This window comes from Camelus dromedarius, chromosome 14, assembly GCF_036321535.1.
Source record: "Camelus dromedarius isolate mCamDro1 chromosome 14, mCamDro1.pat, whole genome shotgun sequence".
In the NCBI taxonomy this organism is placed as follows: Eukaryota; Metazoa; Chordata; class Mammalia; order Artiodactyla; family Camelidae; genus Camelus; species Camelus dromedarius.
In genome coordinates, this window is record NC_087449.1 from 13,154,277 (window position 1) to 13,175,590 (window position 21,314).

Consider the following 21,314-nt stretch of genomic DNA (forward strand, 5'->3'; position numbering starts at 1 on the left):
AGACCAGAATGCATCCAGTGCCATGCAATGATGTGTTTGTCTTTGTGTTTTCTTTGCAGCCTCCATGAGACAGATATTCACAAGGAAGATCACCAACTAGAACCTGTGTATAGGTCAGAGACGTTCCTAGACAGAGACTACTGTGTGTCCCAGGGCACCAGTTATAATTACCTTGACCCAAACTACTTTCCAGCAAACAGATGACATGGACGAGAACACCATATACTAGTCCTCTGCAACACGTAGCAATGGTATCACTGTGAATTATGTGCACAGTTTGGAAAGATTCTCTGCTTTCCCTGAAGCGACACTCACGGCATGACAGCTTCCTGAGTGTTCTCGTCAAGTCCAGCTCCGCACCGTTGTGGCTCTAGACCGCTGTTCAGCAGCTGAACATTCCTGGTGAGGAAGGGGTTTCCCTGGCGAGTTTCTTAGCACCACCTTTGAAGCCTGTTAGGTGGTGATCTTAAATGGGCGAGATGGAAACGAGAGCACACGTTAAAGAGAGAGTAAATTCCAAAGGTTTCAGAGAACTTGGTCGTAAATATGCTAATGAGAAGACAAAGTATTTATATTAAAACAGTTTAGTAGCTTTCAGTTTTGTGAAAATAGTTTTCAGCACAGAAACTGACTTCTTTAGACGACGTTTTAACCAATGATGGTGTTTGCTTCTAGGATATGTACACTTTAAAAGAACTCACTGTCCCAGTGGTGGCCACTGGTGGCCTTTAGTAAATTGGAGCTGCTTAACCATATTGATGTCTAATTTCTTTTAACCACAATGAACTGTCCTTATTACCAACAGCGAAGCACTACAGGAGGCAGCTGTGGCATTGCTTCCTTAACCAGCTCATGGTGTGTGAATGTTATAAAGTTGTCACTCAGATATATTTTTTAAATGTAATGTTATATAAGATGATCATGTGATGTGTACAAACTATGGTGAAAGTGCCAGTGGTGGTAACTGTGTAAAGTCTCTAATTCAAAACATTAATTCCTTTAAAATACACAGCCTTCTGCCTCTGTATTTGGAGTTGTCAGTGCAACTCATCGAAGAAAACTGCCTAATATAAAAATCATATATATGGTAATAATTTCCCTCTTTTGTAGTCTGCACAAGATCCATAAAAGATTGTATTTTTATTACTATTTAAACAAGTGATTAAATTTAGTCTGTGCAGTGAGCAAGAGTTCACATGCATTCTTTTATACTGCTGGATTTTGTTGTGCATCATTTAAAACATTTTGTATGTTTCTTCTTATCTGTGTATACAGTATGTTCTTGAATAATGTTCATTTGTCAGGAGAACTGTGAGAAATAAACTATGTGGATACTGTCTGTTTATATTATAGAATGCTTGTTGTGACTTCCTTTGTTTAGATTTTTGGATTTTTTTTTTCACTATTGTTAAAACCAAAAAAACATTTTTTTTTTTAAAGGGTTTGTTTTACTTGTCTGTCCTTTAAAAAGAGTAAGGACTATATGATGGAAAAGATAATGAACTTTAGAAGCTCTGTAAAAGATGGTAATGTTTTCACTTAGTATGTTTGCTGAAACACTAAATTAAACTAGGTTACAAAAAAAAGAAAAAAGAAAAACCTCTACATACCATGGTTAAAGAAAAAGGCAATTATTAATGTCCGAATGTAAAAACTAAATGTAGGTTGAAAATTTTTACTCTCATTCCCACATATTTAATTTAAATAAGGGGTTTTTGAAAAATCACAGTATTCACTGGAAATTATATTGACTAATGGAAAAGACAGTATAAATATTCTAAGAGTGACTAGTATACTGACCCAATTTTTAGAGTCTCCTGTTTTTTTCCAACTTTAAATCAAAGGAACATTATTTACCAGTTCTCTTCAATACATTGTAGGGAACTAAAATCGCCCTGAATTTTTTAAATTGAGAATAGTGTAATTTTAACTGTTAGAAAAATGAGAATTTTAAAGTAATGTATTTGTTTAAAGATTACTGATGATTTTGATAAAATGTATCACATTAGGGAGAAAAGGAAGTCTTGCGTTAGACTTCTCATCCTAGAATTACTAGTTGGGGGGAAGAAGAGGGGAACCATGAATATTCAGACTATGCCAGAAGGTCTACCTTCAACTTGTAGTTAAGATAGTAGCAATTTGATGGTAACTTCTGTAAACTTCTGTGTTTGCATAGAAATAATACAAAGTCCGTTTTGGAGAACCATTCAGATCCATTCAGACATCCCATGAAGTACGAAGTATGCTTTGAAAGAGTGATACAATTGTTGTAAAAATAGAATAGACATAATAAATCCACTTAAATGTATTTTTTAAGGGCAAAGAGTTTGAGAATTTTGAATGGCAAAGAGGATTATTTTCTGTTTGGGCAGAGATGTGTTTATTTTGCATTTTTCAGCTCCAAACAAATAGAGCTCTGAAAGGGTAGTAGTCTTGGAAATATGTGGTGGTATTTTGATTGGAGGCCTGCAGGAATGCACAGGGCTGTCATTTGCAAGTGGGCCCTCCGTCCCCTACACAGAGGCGTTGGCTGTAAAAGACGACGTAGACCTACATGTTAAAGCATCACGTATCTCGTAGTACTCATTGCGTCCGTTGTACTTGCTGAAATATTATGCTCAAGTTATTTGGTAGGAACTGAAGGAACTTTTAATAACATCTAAAATCACTGCTTTAAGGTTTAGATTTTGGGGGGTGTGGTTGGTGTGATGTGCAGTAAGAATAATAGCGAACACTTACAGAGCGCTTGTGATGAGCCAAGCGAGCGTATAGTAGTAATGGATTTAATTCTCATAATCTTATGAAGCAGGTTCATTTACTAATCTGTTTTAATGTGAGAGAATCTAGCCAGAGAGGTTAAATAACTTGCTCAGGGGCACATAGTAGAGTGGTGCTGCCTGGATTTTAACCTGAACAGATTGCCCCAGAGCCAGTGCCTGCCTAACTTCCCTGTTCCCCGAGCAAGAATATTCCTTTGGTGTCAGGGTCGCTGAGGTGTGCAGGAGCTGTTGCTTTTCAGTCCCTTTTTCTAGTGTGGTATTCATCCTAGACACGTGCAGTTTTGTGGCTCAGAACAGAAACGTATACCCGTGGGTGCGGGGAAGGCGCGGAAATGGCCTGCCCCACGGTGAATTAGAAAAACACACAGAAGCTGTAATTTACATCTAATCTGACAGCAAACACGTGGTTGTGGGGCTTTAGGCAAAGCTGGGGACTAAGGTGCGGGTCTCCTGCCCCAGGCAGGGTTTGTTTCCGTGCATGTTTGTTGATTCTCACTTAACCTAATCGTATGCCTTGTCCATTTTTCTCCCCCTTTCCCTTTTGTTGAAATTAAATTGCAGAACACAACAATTTACTGAGGTATGAGGAACATTTTTTAATGACATGGAGAAAATAGTATATGGCATGTAGTAAGATAAATACTTTGTGAAGTTACTTTTTTAGTTACACATATAAGAGCAGCATGCTGTATAAACTGTATTTCTTACTGTGGGTAACAAAGTCCGAAGGCCATTGTTCTGGGTACGCTGGATGGAATGGAATGTCTCCAGGTAACAAGTAGGTTTTTCTACAAGGTTATGGAGATACTGTCCTTTTTAGACTCTAAAGTGTTTTTTAAATTTCACATCTTGATGAAAAATGTGCTCCTGTTTATATGATCCCAGAAAAAAAATCCCCCCCCCCAACAGTTCAAGTGACTGATTAAATGGATTGTTGAGCGTGGTGTCATTTAGCTCCATGAGGATGGAGACCATCCATGTTGATCTGTATCCCTAGGATCTGGCTCTTAATAGATTCTCAATAAATATTTACTGGTAGTAGGCCCAGTGTTTTGGTGAGTTACATTTTTTCCTCCAGGAAGTTAGAGAAACTGCCTGTGTCTGAGTGTGTCTCTGAGTGCGTCTGTGGGACCCTTAGAGGCTTTGCCTCAGCAGATCTCACTTACAGGGCTCTGGGAGGCCTGCAGAATTGCACCCTCTCTCTCCTGGAGGATGCGGCTCAAACCTGGGTGGCAGGGATTTTGGGTTTCTCTAGGACCCTAGTTAGGCCATGTATCTAGTTCTCTGCCATGCTATGAGAGTGATGGGAAGGGCACAAGCATGGAAAGTCTGGGTCCTAGTCTCTGTTGAGGAAGTGAGACACTCGATATGTTAACACAGAACCGCCTTTTATTGAGCACCAGGAGCTAGCAGAGGATGTGCATGTGTTATTAACCCGTCTAGTCCTCACAACACCTCTGAGGTTGCCTCTATTGTGACCTCTGCTGTACAGATGAGAACTAGGGTTTAGAGGATTTAAATGTTTTCTCTCCACTGTAATTGCTGTGTGTGGGGCTGAGGATACAAAGCCTTGCCCTTCTGAAGCTTCCAGTCTAGTGCCAAAGACCAGCAGTAAACAAGTAAGTAAGAAATACCGTGTAATTTTAGGCAGAAACAGAGAAATGCCGTGAAGAAAACTAACGCTTGAAGAAAAACGATGGAACAATCGGGACCAGTGTGCCATTAGAGAAGGAACAGTCAAAGAACCCCTCAATGACAAGGGTAAATCTGAACAGAGACCTGAACGGAGTGAGGGAATTAGCCTTGTGGATAATCTGGAGGAAGAGGCAGAAGGTTAGCAAGGGCGAGGACCCTGACCCAGTAGAAAGCGAGGCGCGTTCAGGCAACGCCGAGAGGGCCGTTGTAGCTCGAGTCAAACGAGCAAGAGGAGAGCGGTGGTGGCTGGTGAGAGGGCACAGGGCAGATCAGGTGAGGCCCTGAACGCACATCATTGCAAAGGAGTCCGAATTGTGTTCTGATGTCTTCTCCCTACAGCACAAGGTCTGTGAGGCAGAGACCTCTAAGGTCCTTACCTGCTTTAAAATCCTGTATGACTTTAAAGTAGTGATGTCGTGTGTCAAGCCATTCAAATCAGCCAGCGTGTTTTAGCGGTTCTGTGGAAGACCTGACTGCACCTCTAGATACAAAGCCATCGGCCCCTGGGCTGAGTTCTTTCAAGAGGGCAGCCAGCTGCAGCCGTTAAAGCCGTGGCTGGGCCCGCCTGCTGTGCTGTCTGTCAGAGCTGTGGCGGGCAGGGGACTGTGTGTGCCAATGTGTGGTATGTGTTTAAAGAACGTTAAACCCTACAAAGTCATTTTGTGTTTTCTGGCACAACCGACAGTTTTCATCCTGCAATTCTCTTTTTCTAATTTGCTTAAATACTCCATGTGCTCCGGCATGGAGAGTGTGACAACTTGGGGTTGTAATAAAGTATTTGACAACTGTGTGAGTTGTAGGAACGTGCCCCTTTTTGTTAATAGCATAATTGTAACCAAAGAAATTTAATTTCTCCTTTAGCACACACTGACGTTGCTGTTTCAGAATGATTGCTAGAGTAAAAGGAAATAAGAAAATTACCATGTATCATGAACACACTGAGAGTTCTCTCTGTAATAGCTCAAAACTGATCTATGGCCAAAATCAAAACCATATGAACTTACCATAAATCTCAACTATTACTGTGTTTGCTTCTAATTCTGTTTGGAATAAGGCTTCAAATGCTTTCCAGAATGATGTGAGTTACGAATAAATAGAAAAAGAGTTATCCTGTGTTCCATTTATTTTATTTGTACATATCCATTTCAAGAGAAAAAAAAAAAAAGAACTTTGAAAATACAGTTCTGTCCCAGAAATGGAGCCTTATCTGCACAACCATTAAAGGAAAAAAAAATTCATGCAAACTGAAACCAAGGTCTTTTGTAGTGACTGGATGTGACTGACGATGCAGTTATCCCAGTAGAATATCTATCTGATTTGGCAACTGACAGCACAAAAGAGAACCCAAACTTCACTGGTTTGATTCAAGGAAACACAATTTTACATATGGTTATGATAAGGTTTGCAAAACCCTGCAAAAGCCTGTATGGAACAAATAACGCACTGCAATCTGTTAAACACCGTGTACTGCCATGCCTCTCCCACCACCGTCAGTTTTATTACTGTATCTCTTACTTGTTTGGCAACAGAAATAAGTGATCAAACCAAAACCATAAGTTGACATCAGTCCAGTGAATGCAGTAGCAAGTCACTTCATACTTTTAAATTATGTTTGGTCATTGGTATTAATGCATAATTCCCAAAATACACCACCACGTATAGAAGAGGCTCGACAATTTACCCGATTTGTTCTCTTAGCCAGTGTGACAATATTCCAAGTAGCCGGTTTCATAGAAATGGATAGAGAAATGTTATTGGTGACTAGTCTGGATTTTGCTATCTTGCAAAAGCTACAATTTCACATTTAAAAGATTTGTCACATTTTCAGATTTAATCAGATTTCTCATCAGCAAGTGGTTTTGTCTTTGTCAACCCAGTCACTCTGGCTCGGAGCTGGATGAGACTTGAGACAAACAGCTCTCCGAGGAAGACGCCCAGGCCTGCCCCCCTTCTTAAGGGCCTTCGTCACCTAACGGCACACAGAGCTTGGGGAGAGGAGGGAAGGTGTGCTGGGGCGCTAGGGAGGCTAACTCCCTATTTGATGAAAGTAGAACCAAATGATCACTCTAGCGAGTCCTGAAGGCACAGCTGACAGACGGGCATTGCACTGCTGTTCACATCCTAATGCAGCTCTGAGGTGACGGGAAGGTGTGCGTGCTGTGAGTGCAGACAGCAGTCTGACTTACAAAGACAAGGTCGGGTAATACCAAATACACCATGCATGGTTTCCAGACACCTCTCAGGTCAAGCTGGGAAGCAAACGGCAATGTCAGGATTTGGAGGGTGGCGGGGCAGGACACAAAAGGTTTAAGTTGTAACACTGTTAAGAGATGAACCTTTAAATATTCTTCTGTCTTCATTCTCCTTAACACACATGCATTTTTGCCTTCAGAAAATGGAGTCAATAGCTGTGCAGAGTTGAAGAAAAACTTCCTCTGGTGTCCCCTCAGCATTGATCTATGTTTAAAAGGAAAAAAAAAAAAAAAAAAAGAAAATTAGTCTTAAGAAATGTTTGTAAATAAGACCACTTTTAATAATAAAGATCACCTGTTTATAACTTGCTGTAAAAATTTTAAAACACAGCACACCAAAACCACAGAGAAAAGACTAGTTTAAGAACTAGGTGCCTAATTAAAACAAGAGATACCACTACACACCTGTTAGAATGGCCAAAATGTAAAGCACATCATCAAATGCTGGTGGGGGTATGGAGCAACAGGGGCCCTCATTCTTTGCTGATGGGGATGCAGAAAGGGACCACCACTTTGGAAGACAGTTTAGCAGTTTCTTACATGTTAGCACAGGATCCAGCAATTTGTGCTGGATTAATATGTACCCAAAGGAGTAGAAAACTTCTGTCCACACAAAACCTGTGTATAGGAGCTTCATTTATGATTGTTAAAACTTGGAAGCAACCAGGATGTCCTTTATTAAGTGAGTGGATAAACTGCAGTACATCCAGACAGTGGGATATTACTTAGTGCTCAAAAGCAATGAGCTATCAGGCTATGCACAGACATGCAGGAGACTTAAATGCATGTCACTAAGTGAAAGGAGCCAGTCTCAAAAGGCTACCTACCACATGACCATGGGGAAATGGGAGAACTATGGAGACAGTGAAAACGATCAGGAGTTGGAGGGAGAGAAGAATGGACGGGGGAACACAGGGCTTTTATGGTAGGAGACTATCCTGTGTGATGCTATAGTGGTAGATACATGTCATTGTACATTTTTCAAAACCCAAAGAATGCAACACCAAGAATGAACCCTACTGTGAACTATGGACTTTGGGTGGTAATGTGTCGATGGCAGCAGACGTGCTAGTGTGGGATGTTGATAGTGGGGAGAGTTGCACGTGTCTGGGGACAGGGGTAGATGAGAACTCTCAATTTTGCTGCGAGCCTAAAACTACTCTTAGGAAAAAAAAAGATTTAAAACAATAACCACAACAAAAACTAGATGCCTTATTGAGGTAACTAAAGTATTGTTACAGGTCACAGGAAGGCTGAGTTAAAGTGAGACTTCTGAGTGTTCTGGAGCGTTTGGAGCAGGGTGGGCAGAGGGCAGAGGCTCGGGGTTGAGGGTCGGCTGTGGAGGAGAAAGCTGCAGCTGGGACCTCGGCTTGCAGGGGCCCCGAGCTCAGGGCAGGGTCCTCCTGCGCTGGCTGACACACCAGCACAAGGAGCCAACGACAGAGGCGGCAGGAGGAAGCCGATTTCCTGGGCAAGAAGGCACCACTACCCTTTCCTCTCAAAATCTCCTAATGTCGTGCCAGCCACTGAGCTATGTCCCACCACACACGTAACATCAGAGAAAGCAGAGGCCTGTTGGTCCAAGTGAGACTCACGCAAGGAGTGGTGGTGAGCTTGCAAAAATGCAGCTTTTTCAGACCCCGTCTCCAGAGGTTCACATTTGGCAAGTTTGGGCTGGGCCTTCCAATCTGCATATTTGACAAGTTCTACAGATGATTTTGCTGTGGGTCATCTCGGACCACACTTTAAGAAACACTAGGTGATTTCTTCAGCTCCTGTCTAGCTTCTTTGTGCAAACTAATTTCAATTTCACAACCCTTGGGATTCCAGAGGTAAAATGAACCCTCAGAAAGAAAAAAAAAGTGCACATTTAAATGTCCTGGAAAATAGATACAAGAATGTTGGCCATAATCCCAAACTGGAAAAATTTGCAAATGTCTATCAACAGGAGGTGGATTATATATATGACTATGTCCTAGTCAGATAATGAAATAGTATAGTAATAAAAAAAAACCCACAGCTACATCCAACAGCATGGATTAATCCCACAAAGCTGAAAGAGAGAAGCAAGTTGCAAAAGAATATGCATATGATATGATTCAATTTATGTGAAGTTTAAAAATGAGCAAAGCTTAATTACATTGGTTAGAGATCCATACATAGGTGGTAAAACCACAGAGAACCAAGGAAATGATTATCATAAAAATCAGGATGGTGGTTACTTCTTGGGGAGAAGAAGGGAGATGTGACTGGGAGAGACACGGTGGGGAGCATCTAGGAATCCCAGCTGTTTTCTTGACCTGCGTGGTGATGACACGGTGTTCATTTTATAATTCTTCAAACGGTATTACTTTCACGCATTCATGTATGTAAGATGTATCTCACACGGAAGAAATAAATTAAAACCTAAAAACATTTCTTAAGCATTTCCCCTTCTTCCCCCCATACTTGATCCTTACAGGAGGGTCAAAGAGCAACCTGCAGCCAGCTCGTCTCCCCAGCTGGTGGCGCTCCGTCTGGAGGGCAGGGAGTTTGCCGTGTTTACTCCCTCACAGCACATTGCTTGGCGCTTCACCTCTTCTTACTTTCCCTTTCAACCATCCAGCATCTCCTGGGTACCAACCATGTACTATGTGCCGGGGAAACCACGCTGAACTAGACCCAACAGTCCTGCTCTCAAGAAGTTCACAGCTCAAGGGCAGAGACAAATAATGAGAATTTACACTGTTGTGAGGCAAGCAGAGGAGCCATGGGTAAAAGGGGCACCTTACACAATCTCAGAAGAGCAGGAAGTTTCCTGAGGAAAGACATTATCATCATCATCATTTAAAATAATACACTTTACCACTAATGAGGCATGACTGCCATTCACTCATTCATTTTTTTTTCCACTTCCACCCTTGCTTCACTCTGCCCTTGCTAGACGTCCCTGCCTTCCCCCCGTCCCTCCAGCCTGCTCTCAATCCCCTCCATCGCTCCATCCCTGCTTTGCTCGCTCCCTCACTCCATCCATCACTGCCTCCCTCCCTCACTCCCTCCTTCTCATTTCTGCTTCTCTCTCACTCCTCACTTGCTCCCTTATTCCCACCCCTGTGCATCCTCCCGTCCTCCCCAGCAAAAGTGCTTTTAAGCAAACAGGTATTTCTAACAATGATCTTAGGGCACAGGTGTTGTTGTCCCCATTTCGCAGATGACGAAACTGAGACCCTGAAAGATGAATTAAATTTCCCAGACATACAGCTAAGCAAGTGGCAGAGACTTGGTTCAAACTCAGGTCTCTGACTCCAAAGTCCTTGCACTTGTCGACTACATTATGCTACATGCACCAGTTCAAAATGTCTGGATGGCTGAACTGAGTGGAAGTTGCAAGGAGTGAAGCTGGACTAGTAAGCAGAGGTTGACAATAAAGAGGCTTATATCCTCTATTGCCTAAGAATAACGGGGAGCTGGGTAAGGGTTCTAAGGAATCGGTTGATACGATCAAACGCAGGTACGTTAAAAAATCTTTGATAAAGAGTTGTTTAATTGAACAGAAAGTGTGACGTGGAAGCAAAGAGCACCGTGTCAGGAGAGATGACACCTGGTGCTGTCCCTGGTGAGCTTCCGGACCTGGGCCGGCCCCTCGCGCTCCTGGGGCCTCAGCTTCCCCCTCTACTACATGAAAGACTGAACTAGGACCTGATACCCCTCAGCTCTGGTTCCAGCTCTGACAAAGTGTTTCCAAATCTGAGTCTGAATCTTGGTGGGGATGAGGCTCCGACCAGGAGGCATCAGGTTTGTCCAGTTTAGTTTGGTGTTGCCAGTAAGGCTGGACCTGGAGGAATGGACCTGTACTTGAAAATCATAAAGAAGAATGTGAGCTTCCCCAGGGAAGAGAACAGAGATCTGAAAGCATCTGGATGTTCTCAGGGAGCAGTGGGTCATTCCTTGAGGATCTCACACAAACAGCTCGGCTGGGGGAAGGAGAAGGAGAGGAGGCTGGAAGAATGGGTTGGGATGAACTTGTGTCTCCATAGATCTGCCTATTCTGGACATTTTCTATAAATGGAATAGTAATATGCAGTCTTTTGTGACTGGTTTCTTTCACTTAACATTTTCAAGGTTCTTCCACGCTGTAGCATGCGTCAGCCCTTCGTTCTCTGTCCTCTGCCACTGCCCTGCTGAGCGGTCACCTGACCTGGTCTTTTCAAGCCCTGGGAGGAGGGAGGAGAGGAAGCAGCTGTGAACTCTCCCCACACACTTTCAGCTTCCCTCCCCTATAGCAAGGGCCCTGAGAAGACGTAAATCCACAAGCACTAGGCTTATAATGTGCATTATCTGTGTCCATATCAGTGGGAGATGCATCAGGTCTCTTGTCCCCAGGAAGCTCCCTGAGCACAAAGACTCAGTACAACAACCCTTTGGTACATCTTGCAAGTTCTCCATCCTAGTGTCCAATGCTCTGTCCTTGGCACGGACACTTCCCAGAGTTCACTCCAGATCTTCCCCAGAGGAGAAAGCTAATTAGAATTGACCCCAAGTCATTTCTACTTCATTTGCATGTAAGTGTTCTCATTATAATACAATTGCCTGATCGGTGGAAGCCTGTAGTGGGACTTTCAGCTTAGCTACACCCTCTGCTTCCCTTGAACAAACCCCACCTGGTTCTGGGACTTCTCTTGTCCTCATAAGGTGGTCCACGTCTTGCAGTCTCCCTCTTTATTTCTCTGTTCTCCACAATGTCTTAACTGACTTCTCTAGTTACTTGCATTTAACTGACTTAACATGTCCTATTTCTACTAACCAGCCCTGAAACATTTCCCTCCTCCAGCCCATTCTTCTCTAACCAATACTACCCAACAGTCTTCAACCTCATGCACTTTTCTAAGTTTGTCATTCTTCCAAAAGAAAGCCATGTTACTTCCCACATCCTTATCTCCTGTCTAACAGTCATCATTTCTCTTTTAACGGATACATCATTAGTACAAAAAGTTATTTTAAAAGAACACTGATTGTTACATCCTCTCTCTTTTTCTCCATTTTCCTGTTGATTGATAACCTGTTTCTTCAATGTAACACCAGCAACGGATTCACACTATTTGGGTTGACCATTATCCAGAATTTCTTTTAGACTCTGATGAAGACATATTTGCTCATTACAACGTCCTATCTTTCCACTGCTCCTTTTGCCCTTTCATCAGCACAATGAACTAAAGGCTCCTTCAACACCTTCAGTGGGTTGCAACTCAACAGTGATGTTCAGCTTCTCACTCCTTGGCCAGATACGACCCATCATAAGCCCCAAATAGCTGCATGTCTAGCGGGCTGCCACGCTTCGTGAGGACAAGGCCATTACTCAGCATTGGCACCCTCAGAGCTTGGCTCTAGACAGGCAGGCAAAGACAAGAGAAGGCAACAGGAAGAAAGCATCTTCATTCTCCCACCCCCTCTTCCCTTCCTCACAGAAACGGGCTGTTGTGGGGCAGAAATAGGTTCTTGGAGTCCATTTTCCGACCCACAATCTGAACTTTGTACAACGATATGGGATCCTCTCTTGGAAAAGCAGAAACCAGGGCGGATTAGCACAAACACCTGCAGGCGACAGCGGATTTTCCGTGACGGCTGGGACTGGGTGGTGGGAGGCTTTTCAGTGGGGCTGTGTCACTCAGGCCAAGGCTGACGTCGGGGGGAGCCGGGAGCCGGGCTGCAGGAGTGAGTCATGCCCCAGAGCGTCAGCTGGACCGTGTCCCGCTTCTATTTCCATCCCAAACCTCCCTCTTCAGTTTGCTTCGTGGCTTCAATCCAGGGCTTTATTTATTCAATTAAATAGAAGAAAGCTTCTCACTGCCACCCAGAGTCACGTGCTGTGGTGTGCGCTTTGCGGAGTCCAAGGACGTGAGGAGATTTAGAGACAAAATCAAAGAATCAGTCTTTTTAGATGGAAAAAGCAGCCTTGGGAAATCTATGACGCTCATCTGGGACCCTCATTAGGCCCAAGAACCAAAATTCTGAGAATAAAATTCTAAAGGCAGTGGGGCAACTTTTTCCTATAGAAGCTCTGTGTGTGTGTGTGTGTGCGCGTGTGCGTGCATGTGTGTGTGTCCTCCCGCCTGCTCTCCAAACTTCCCCTTCAGTTCTCCAGAGGTTACCTGGACATTTCCCGAATCTCATCTAATTTCCACATGGAGACTATTTTAAGAGAACAAAAAGTGCCTTTTATATTTTCATCTGTAACTGTGTAACTCAAAGGAAATGGGGAAGAACCAACTTCCTAAGTGCTTTCCATGCTGCAGGAACTATTCTCAGTGCTCACAACTTCAGCAAATTTGAACCAGCTCACAAAGTGCTAGTGTTTAGTCCTCAGTGAACAGATAAGAATCTTGTGCAGTTAGCACCCTGTTTCATGTGAAGAGGACTTCCTCAGCAATTGTGCAAACTTGAAAACAAGGTGTCCACCCACAGACGGTAAGTTTTCATTCCATAATCAATGCTGATAATGTTAATTTACAGGAACCCTCTTTCCCCATGAAGAGTAAAAGTAGGATCCAGGATGGTCTCCTCCCAAAAGGATCTCCAATTCTGAATCAGCAGAGTCAGAATGCAGAGCCTTTAATGTATTTAATTTAATAGAACACCAGGTAAGCGGATTTGCTTCTGACTTGGAGAACTTACCCAATTTAGTCTGAGATCTGATACAAAATCCTGCAGTAAGTGATATCCTGATCAATGTACAAAAGATTTTTAAATAAAAAACTGAAGTCAAGCAAACAGGAAATATGATTAAATTTCTGAGTTATCACTTGACTTTTTGAAGGAGAAGTAGAGCAGAGGTAATATTCCCGCCTGGCCGTCAGCGGAACACATCACTAAATTAGGAAAGTGGTCCCACCGCCTTGGGAGCTGCGTGTTTTGTCTACGCTTTCTTTTTAGTTTTATTAAATTGTAAACCATAAAGCAGTTGGCTAGTTCAAACACTGCCCAGATAGAGTGTTCCTCCTGAATTTTCCCACACTGTTAAAAACATTTTTGAGTTTGTTTTTCAAGTGTTGGCGCCACGGAGCTTCTGGGACAAACCCAAGCTGCCGCTGAGTGGTGTGTGATTGTGGTGTGGGCCACCTTCTTCCTCTTCTAATCCTGTCCTCTGGGAAACCAGGTGGAGCCCCACACCACAGGGATCCTTTGCGGCCGGAGGAGAGCGCGGTGCTCAGACACGGCCAAGCCCTTCATGTGCAGCCCCTGAGCACCGTCTGCGACAATCATAAGATGCGCTTGGATTCCAAAGTCAGGGTCATGAAACAGGCTGCCCCTGGGGAGACGGCCGTTTTACCGGTCCGGTCAGGCCACATATTCCTCCTCACTCTCAAGGTCTTAGAAAGAAGGAGGACTATGTATACCTTTGCTTTAATGAGCTTGAAGGACAAGCGTCAGCAAAAATATAAGGATGACTTATAATATGCACATTAATGGCTGCCTTATATAGAGGACTTCCCAAAATACCAACAGTTTGTCCATTTAAAATGTTACACGGTACCCTTTCCTTCTTTCTCCTCCTCCCAATTCTGTCTGAAGTTTAAATTTGACTAACAGATCTTTTCATAGACATGCGAAAAAAAACATCCTTCCTGAAAGCGATCTTTTGGCTGCTCTGCCTTCTGCGATGGACCACATTCTGTCTGGACTGTGTGTTCCTCTAAATAAACTTGCTTTCACTTAAAAAAAAAGAAAAAACCTTTCTAAAACAGATCTGATCGGTCATTTCTCTACTTGAAATTGCTCAGCAGTTCTCTTCATTACTTGCAGTATTTAGTTCAAATTTTTCTCGAATAGTCTAGAACTACCCAAGATACAGGAGCCTCCAGCCACAAGTGGTCTCCGAACATGTGAAATGTGGCTAGCACAGCTGAGGAACTGGGTTTTTAATACTGTGTAATTAAAATTAGTCTAACTTTTAAAACTAATATTGACTCAGTTGTTGGAAAATCAAAAAATGTATTTGAACAACTTGGAGATGTGAAATCTACCTTTTTAGCTATAAATTTTATGAAATACAAATACAATTCTAGTACTTCTGATGAAAATTTAACATTTAAATTGAGAAATGCTTAAGTACCAGATTTTGAAGGCATAGATTAAAAAAAAAGAATGTAAAGCTATCTCATTAATAATTTTTATATTGATTACATAAAATGATAATACTTAGGCTATATTAGATTAAATAAAATATATTGTTAAATGAATTTCATTTGTTTCTTTTTACATTTTTTTTTGGTTAATGCAAATACTAGGATATTTTTAAATTACCTACATGGCCCAGATTATATTTCTATTGGACAGTGCTGGTCTAGAAAATCAATTGCATGAGGGAAGAATAAAATCTCCCCAGGAATAAAGACTCCACCTTGCTTTTCAGTCTAGTCTGCCATGACTGTTTTATTTTTATGTTTTTAGTTTTTCTCCTCTTTTTTCTTTTTAATTGAAGTATAGTCAGTTACAATGTGTCAATTTCTGGTGTAGAGCTAAATGTTTCAGTTATACATATACATACATATTTCATTTTCATATTCTTCTTCATTATAGGTTACTACAAGATATTGAATATAGTTCCCTGTGCTATACGGAAGAAATTTGCTGTTTATCTATTTTATAGATAGTAGTTAGTGTCTGCAAATCTTGAACTCCCCATTTATCCCTTCATGCCCCCACTTTAACTCACCTGTTTGCACTATGTCCTGTGCTAGCACTCCTGGGGTCTTTCTTGTGTCAGAGCCTTGGTGCCCTCCTCTCTGTCTGGCATGAACTTCTGCTCATCCTTTAGGACCCAGCTCAAAGGTCTTCTTCTCTCTGAAGCCTTTATGCACCTCTCCAGGCCCAAGCTCTGTGCTCCCCAAGACCTAGAACATTCTGTGAATCCTATTACTACATTAAGAACCTTGCTGTGGGTGCAGAGTTTCACGTGTCTCTTTTCCCCTTTGAATTCCCAGCATTAAGCACCCAGCATGAGGACATTGGAGACACCCCATAAATGTCGGCAGAATATGTCAAGGACCTTAGATGGAACAGTGCCACTTCTCTGCTGGTAGAATCCTTGGCCGTGGCTCCTGGAGAAGTTCTGAGTTAAAGTGGAGCCCAGTGAAGGGACTGCCCTGAGGCAGGGGGGAGGCAAAGGTAAGCCCCGCCCTGCGATGAAAGCCCCCACCGAGGAAGACAATCAAGAACGTGTACAGACGAGAACAAAGGTCTGGCGTTCTCTCCTGCCTGCTGTTCTGGGAGGACTCAACCACGCAGGGAGCACAACTCTTTTCAACAGGACCACGGGGGTGCAAAGAACACTGCACGGAATCAAAAGCTCTCTGTGGGAATCTAGTGAAGTCCTGACTATGGAAGTGCAGGGTGGAGGGGAGACTTTCAAGCAGAGTCGTGACAAACGAGTCTCTTCAGTCTCTTGGAGACAGATGGAAGGTTATGCCTTGTCTGTCAAGTGAGAGGACAGACCATCAGGGCCCCCAGGTCACGCTCTCCTTCGTGCATCATTCTTTCTGCTGGGCCAGGGGGTGGGAGGGAGGGTTGTCTCCAGATCCAGGTTGCTAGGAGCACTCAACCGGGGGGGGGGGGGGTGTCCAGATTGAATTCGGGGAAGCTTCAGACTCAGAACTGAGAAGTAAACTCAACTGAGATGGGCCCCGATCAAAGAGGGCAAGCATCCAGGAACTAGGAAATCCCAAAGCTTTTCTAGATTTCAAAGAACTCTTCTCAGGGCAACATGGAGGCAAAGAAAAGTGGAAATGAATGGGGGAAAAAAAACCCTCTGCTTAGGACCTGAATAGACATTTCTCCAAAGACATACAGATGGCCAACAGACACACGAAAAGATACTCAATGTCAATAATCAGGGAAATGTAAATCAAAACCACAATGACATGTCACCTCACACCTGTCAGAGTGGCTATCATCAAAAAGACAAAAAAGAGTAAGTGTTGGTGAGGATGTGGAGCAAAGGGAACCCTTATGCACTGTTGGTGAGAATGTAAATTGGTGTAGCCACTATGAAGAACAGTATAGAGGTTTCTCAAAAAATTAAAAATAAAACTATTGTGTGATCCAGCAATCCTACTTCTGGGTATTTACTCAAAGAAAACAAAAACACTGATTTGAAAACATATACACCATCATTCACAATAGCCAAGATATAGAAGCAACCTAAGTGTCCTTTAACAGATGAATGGATAGAGAAGATACAACTTACATACACAATGGAATATTACCCAGCCATAAAAAAGAATGAAATTTTGCCATCTTGCAACAACATAGATGGACCTAGAGAGTATTACGCTAAGTGAAATAAATCAGAGAAAGACAAATGCTACATGATCTCATGTATATGTAGAATCTAAAAAACAAAAGAAACAGGCAAAACAAAATGAAAACAGACTCAGACACAGAGAACAAGTGAGTGGTTGCCAGAGGAGAGGAGGAGGGTGGCTGGGCCAAATTGGTGAAGGGAATTAAGAGGTACATGCTTCCAGTTACAAAATAAATAAGTCTTGGGGGGAAAAAGTCATGGGGATGTGATATACAGCCTAAGAAATACAGTCAACAATACTGTCATCACTTGGTAAGGGGATAGATGGTTACTAGATTTGCTGTGGTGATCATTTTGTAATATATTTGAATTTCGAATCACTATGTTGTGCACCTGAATTTAACATTATATTGTAGGTCAACTGCACTTCAATTAAAAAAAAAGCTTAATATAGCTCAGCAACCTCATACAAGAAATGAAAGTCTAAGTAAGTGTGTTTGTTCAATGCATAGTTATTTGTAGTCACTCAGCTAAATCAGAAACAAACTGGTTGAATAAATTAGAGAATATCCGTATTATGGAGTTTCAGGTAACTTAAAAGAAAACATGTTTGCAATATGCGTTGGCTTTCAGATGTTTCAGAGAACTGTGTGCAGGATGGTAGTAGTATTTCTCATGATATCAGAACTCTGCACCATAGAGGGTGTGTGTTTATACAGAGCAGATAGACTGATGTCAGAAAGAAGAGAGGGGAGGGCGAATTTACTTCTTGTTGGTAGATACAACAAGTAAAGAAGTAACACAGTGTGACAAACACAAAGATGGAGCGAGGCACAGGGCTTGTAAGAGCACGCGGGAGGAATGATGAGTGTCTGCTGCTGCTAGCTTAAACAGATGCAGCATGCGAGAACTCGAGGTTGCTAGAGATAAGAGCAGAGAGTCATGAAATGAGAGCAGGATTAGCCTGGAACAGCAACAGCACGAGATGAAAAGAATGAGCTCACGTAAACGACAAACACCCATGAGACTCAAAAGCAATCTTGGAGCTGAAAGCAGGAACCACAGCCTGGAAAACTGAGCCGGATGATGTGGAAGACAAATCTGGGATTTTTTTTTTTTTTCCTAGAAAGCAGACAGCAAAAATGGAAACAATGGAGTGGCTTATAGAGACAGTGTTCTCCAGGACAGAAGTCACTTGTTGCTACTGAGCACTTGAAACGTGGCTCCTCTGAATTCAGATGTGTTGTGTAGATGAAGTACACACCAGATTTCAAAGCCCTGATAAAATCAGAGTCTTGTTTCTTTTTACTTGTTAAAGTGTGGCTACTGGAAAATGTAAAATTATATACGTGGCTCACATTAAATTTCTACTGAATGGCACTGGTATAGAAGGGAGAACAGAAACCCAAGAATTGTGCGTTCTTGAGAAAAACAAGGCACAGTGGGACATAAAAAATAAAGAAAACGTTTCTTGAGTTTAAAAAAGTTGTCTATGCCACTGAAAATCAGGGAAGAGCAGACCCATTTCCAGACACAAGTTTTAAATTATGTGGGAAAACATTTAAAAAAGTTTTCTTTAAAAACAGCAGCTGAGAAAACTTTACTTTCAAATTTTTTGCCTTTCCTCCACAACACGAAATGCCCCAAAACAGTGGAGCAATGTTTACTGACTGGATAAAGAAGTATTAAGACCTAAATTTTACATCCAGGGAAACTGTCATTTGTGTAGAGAGCCATCACAGTGACATTCTCAGATATTCACAGAGAGACTGAACTGAAAGTTAGTTTAAGGGTTACTTTAGCCAACAGAAAGAAGAATCAAAACAAGAGGTTCAAGGAGGGAGGGTCTAGCTCAGTGGCAGAGCACATGCTTAGCCGGCACGAGGTCCTGGGTTCCATTACCAGTACCTCCATTTAATAAATAAATAAGCCTAATTACCCTTCCCCCAACCACAAGGTAATGATAAGAAAAAAGAGTTCAAGCACAGAGAATTCAAGATATAGAAGTAATTTTGGGTTTTCCTTTCTTTGTGTTAGATTCCTATCTTAGGAATCCGGTTGATTACAGGGTATCCACTGGATTTTGCACCAGGGGTAAAACTTGACCTGCCGGTGCCTTCTGCTTCCATGTCTTTCACGGTGGTACCAGCAACTGCGTTTCTCATCCTTTGTCCCCCAGTTCACAGGAAGCCTCCTGCCAGGTTGGACGAGTACCCAGAACAATGACAGGTTCTGCTGTGTTTCAGGACTTGCTACAAATCACAAGACTGTCTGTGAAGGCGGGGCACCGCGGCAGCAGAACTGCTGACGATTAACCTGTCTTCCGCTTTACAGGAGCCGAGGTGCCAAGGAAGTGGAGTTTCTGCATCCGTTAAATGCATGTTTAATGAGTCACTGGCCTCTCTTTATTTTTTAAATTGATGAACACTAATAAATAACGCAGGGACCGGTATCATCTGTTATCAGGACCATTTCCTCTATGGCCCGTGGTGTTTCTGGGCTCTTTATGCCATGAGCAAACACACATTAAAAAATGAAGAAAAACAAATGTAAGAAAATACATCAAAATGGTCATTGGTGGTTATCTTTGGCTGGAAGAATTCTGAGGATTTTCACTTTATACGCTCACATTTTCTGGTTAGTTTCTTTTTTAAGAAGTGGCTGTTACTTTTATCCTTAACAAAAGGAGAGGTTTTAAACATCAGTTTATACAATTCTGTATATGCCACGTGGGGAAGTTATTTCTGGGGTTTGTCCCAGGTTCACAGGAGCTTGTTCCCCACCCAGGCTCCAGGGAGGAGTCCTGGGCCACCAGGCAACCACGTTTATTATCACTCAAGTCTTCATCCAAACGCTACTTCCATAGAGAGCTTCCAAAACCCACCTAAAACACCCACCCTCAACAACTCACTGTGTTTTGTTTTATTCATAGAGCTCATCCTGTTAGCAGTTATGTCATTGTCTTGCCTACAGCTCTTCTCTTTCCAGTGAGGGACTTTGTCTTGTTTCCTGCTGTGTCTCCAGCACCGAGAATCTGACCCGAGGTTTGCACTCAATAAAACAGCCACAGAACAAACAGAAAAGCCCCACGGGACCCCGCCTGCCTGGCCACAGCTAAAGGGACCAGGGCCCTGAGCAAAGCAAGGCCAATCGGAACACTTCTCTCTGGAATTTGAAACTGTTGTGGTAACGTGAATGTGAAAGCTGCAGGGTGGTCACATTCCAGCTTCTGGGCCAGAGCAAGAAAAATCAGCATGAGGGAGAGAAGAGGGGAGACAGGTGTGAGGCGCAGTGGGGAGCCTGGGCCCACAGGCCTGCTGGGCCTGCTGTGCTCAGCCTCGGCCCCCACGCGCTTATCATCAAGTGCCGTGTTTCAGCTCAGGCCAGCTGGAGTCGGTGCCTGTCGCCTACAACCTCAGGAATATACCTGTGGTCACAGTCATCCTTTAAAAACTCACAGCAGAAAGATTTGGAGAAAATACTCCAGAATGGTTGCCTCCGAGTGGTGGGACCACCTAGTTTTCTATATTTTCTAAAATGACTATTTGTTACTCTTATGATTACAAAAATACACACACACACATATCTTTAATTTTTTCCTGGAGAAGCATAGAGTGACGGACCTGGAGGATTGCAGGTGACACCACTCTGTCCATCCATTTCATCCAGCTGCGAGGCTGAGCAGTGAGGTGACTCACCGAGTTCCCCAGGCTCACTCACACTTTCTTACACCCAGGCCAGGATTCCCCCAACCAGGGAGTCTCTGGACAGTTACTATGTTTTCACCTCAAAACACTGCATTTCAGTTATGTTTTCAATAATAAATTCTCTCACTCAAGGTGAAACAAGCTTTCTTTCTGGATTACCTCTAGTGAGTTGGGTGAGACTGTCTGTGCTGCTGAACTGAGGAAGTTTCTGGGGCAGCGTCCAGGCTGGGTGGGAAGTCCCAGGGCTGACTAACAGGTCTGCCCTGAGTGCATGGGGAGGGAGTGAGGAGGACAAAATTTCTGTCAGTTCTTTCTTAGATGCAGAGCAAAGCTGGCTTTATGAGGGGAGAAAACGGAAGGTCAGGAGACCCATTTGGATCACACACGCTACTACCCCTTGGTTTATGTTACAAGAAGTTCTAATTTAAAAAAAAAAATTGAAGAATAGTTGATTTACAATCTTGTGTTGTGAAGGGAAAGCCGGGCTGGTCTAACAAGATAATGCACAGGTCTAGGAATGTGAAGGACAGGCCGGGCTGGGCTAACAAGATAACTCACAACTCTAAGTGCTGGAATACTGATCTGAGTTCTGCTGGACTAA

The 21,314-nt window shown here is 42.9% G+C and overlaps 2 protein-coding genes across 11 annotated transcripts in view; one reads left to right on the plus strand and one right to left on the minus strand.

Moving 5' to 3' along the window:
* ZZZ3 (zinc finger ZZ-type containing 3) overlaps positions 1 to 5,643 on the plus strand; it is a 92,986-nt gene extending 87,343 nt beyond the window's left edge. For all 9 annotated transcript variants that reach the window (XM_031465418.2, XM_031465413.2, XM_031465416.2 and 6 more), the window contains one exon: positions 60 to 5,643. In XM_031465418.2, coding sequence (XP_031321278.2) covers positions 60 to 204 — 145 coding nt within the window. In that variant the 3' untranslated portion in view covers positions 205 to 5,643. The remainder of the gene's footprint in view (positions 1 to 59) is intronic.
* The window catches only part of AK5 (adenylate kinase 5), a 213,569-nt gene continuing 197,841 nt past the window's right edge, over positions 5,587 to 21,314 (minus strand). For both annotated transcript variants that reach the window (XM_031465421.2, XM_010989052.3), the window contains exon 14: positions 5,587 to 6,932. In XM_031465421.2, coding sequence (XP_031321281.1) covers positions 6,864 to 6,932 — 69 coding nt within the window. In that variant the 3' untranslated portion in view covers positions 5,587 to 6,863. The remainder of the gene's footprint in view (positions 6,933 to 21,314) is intronic.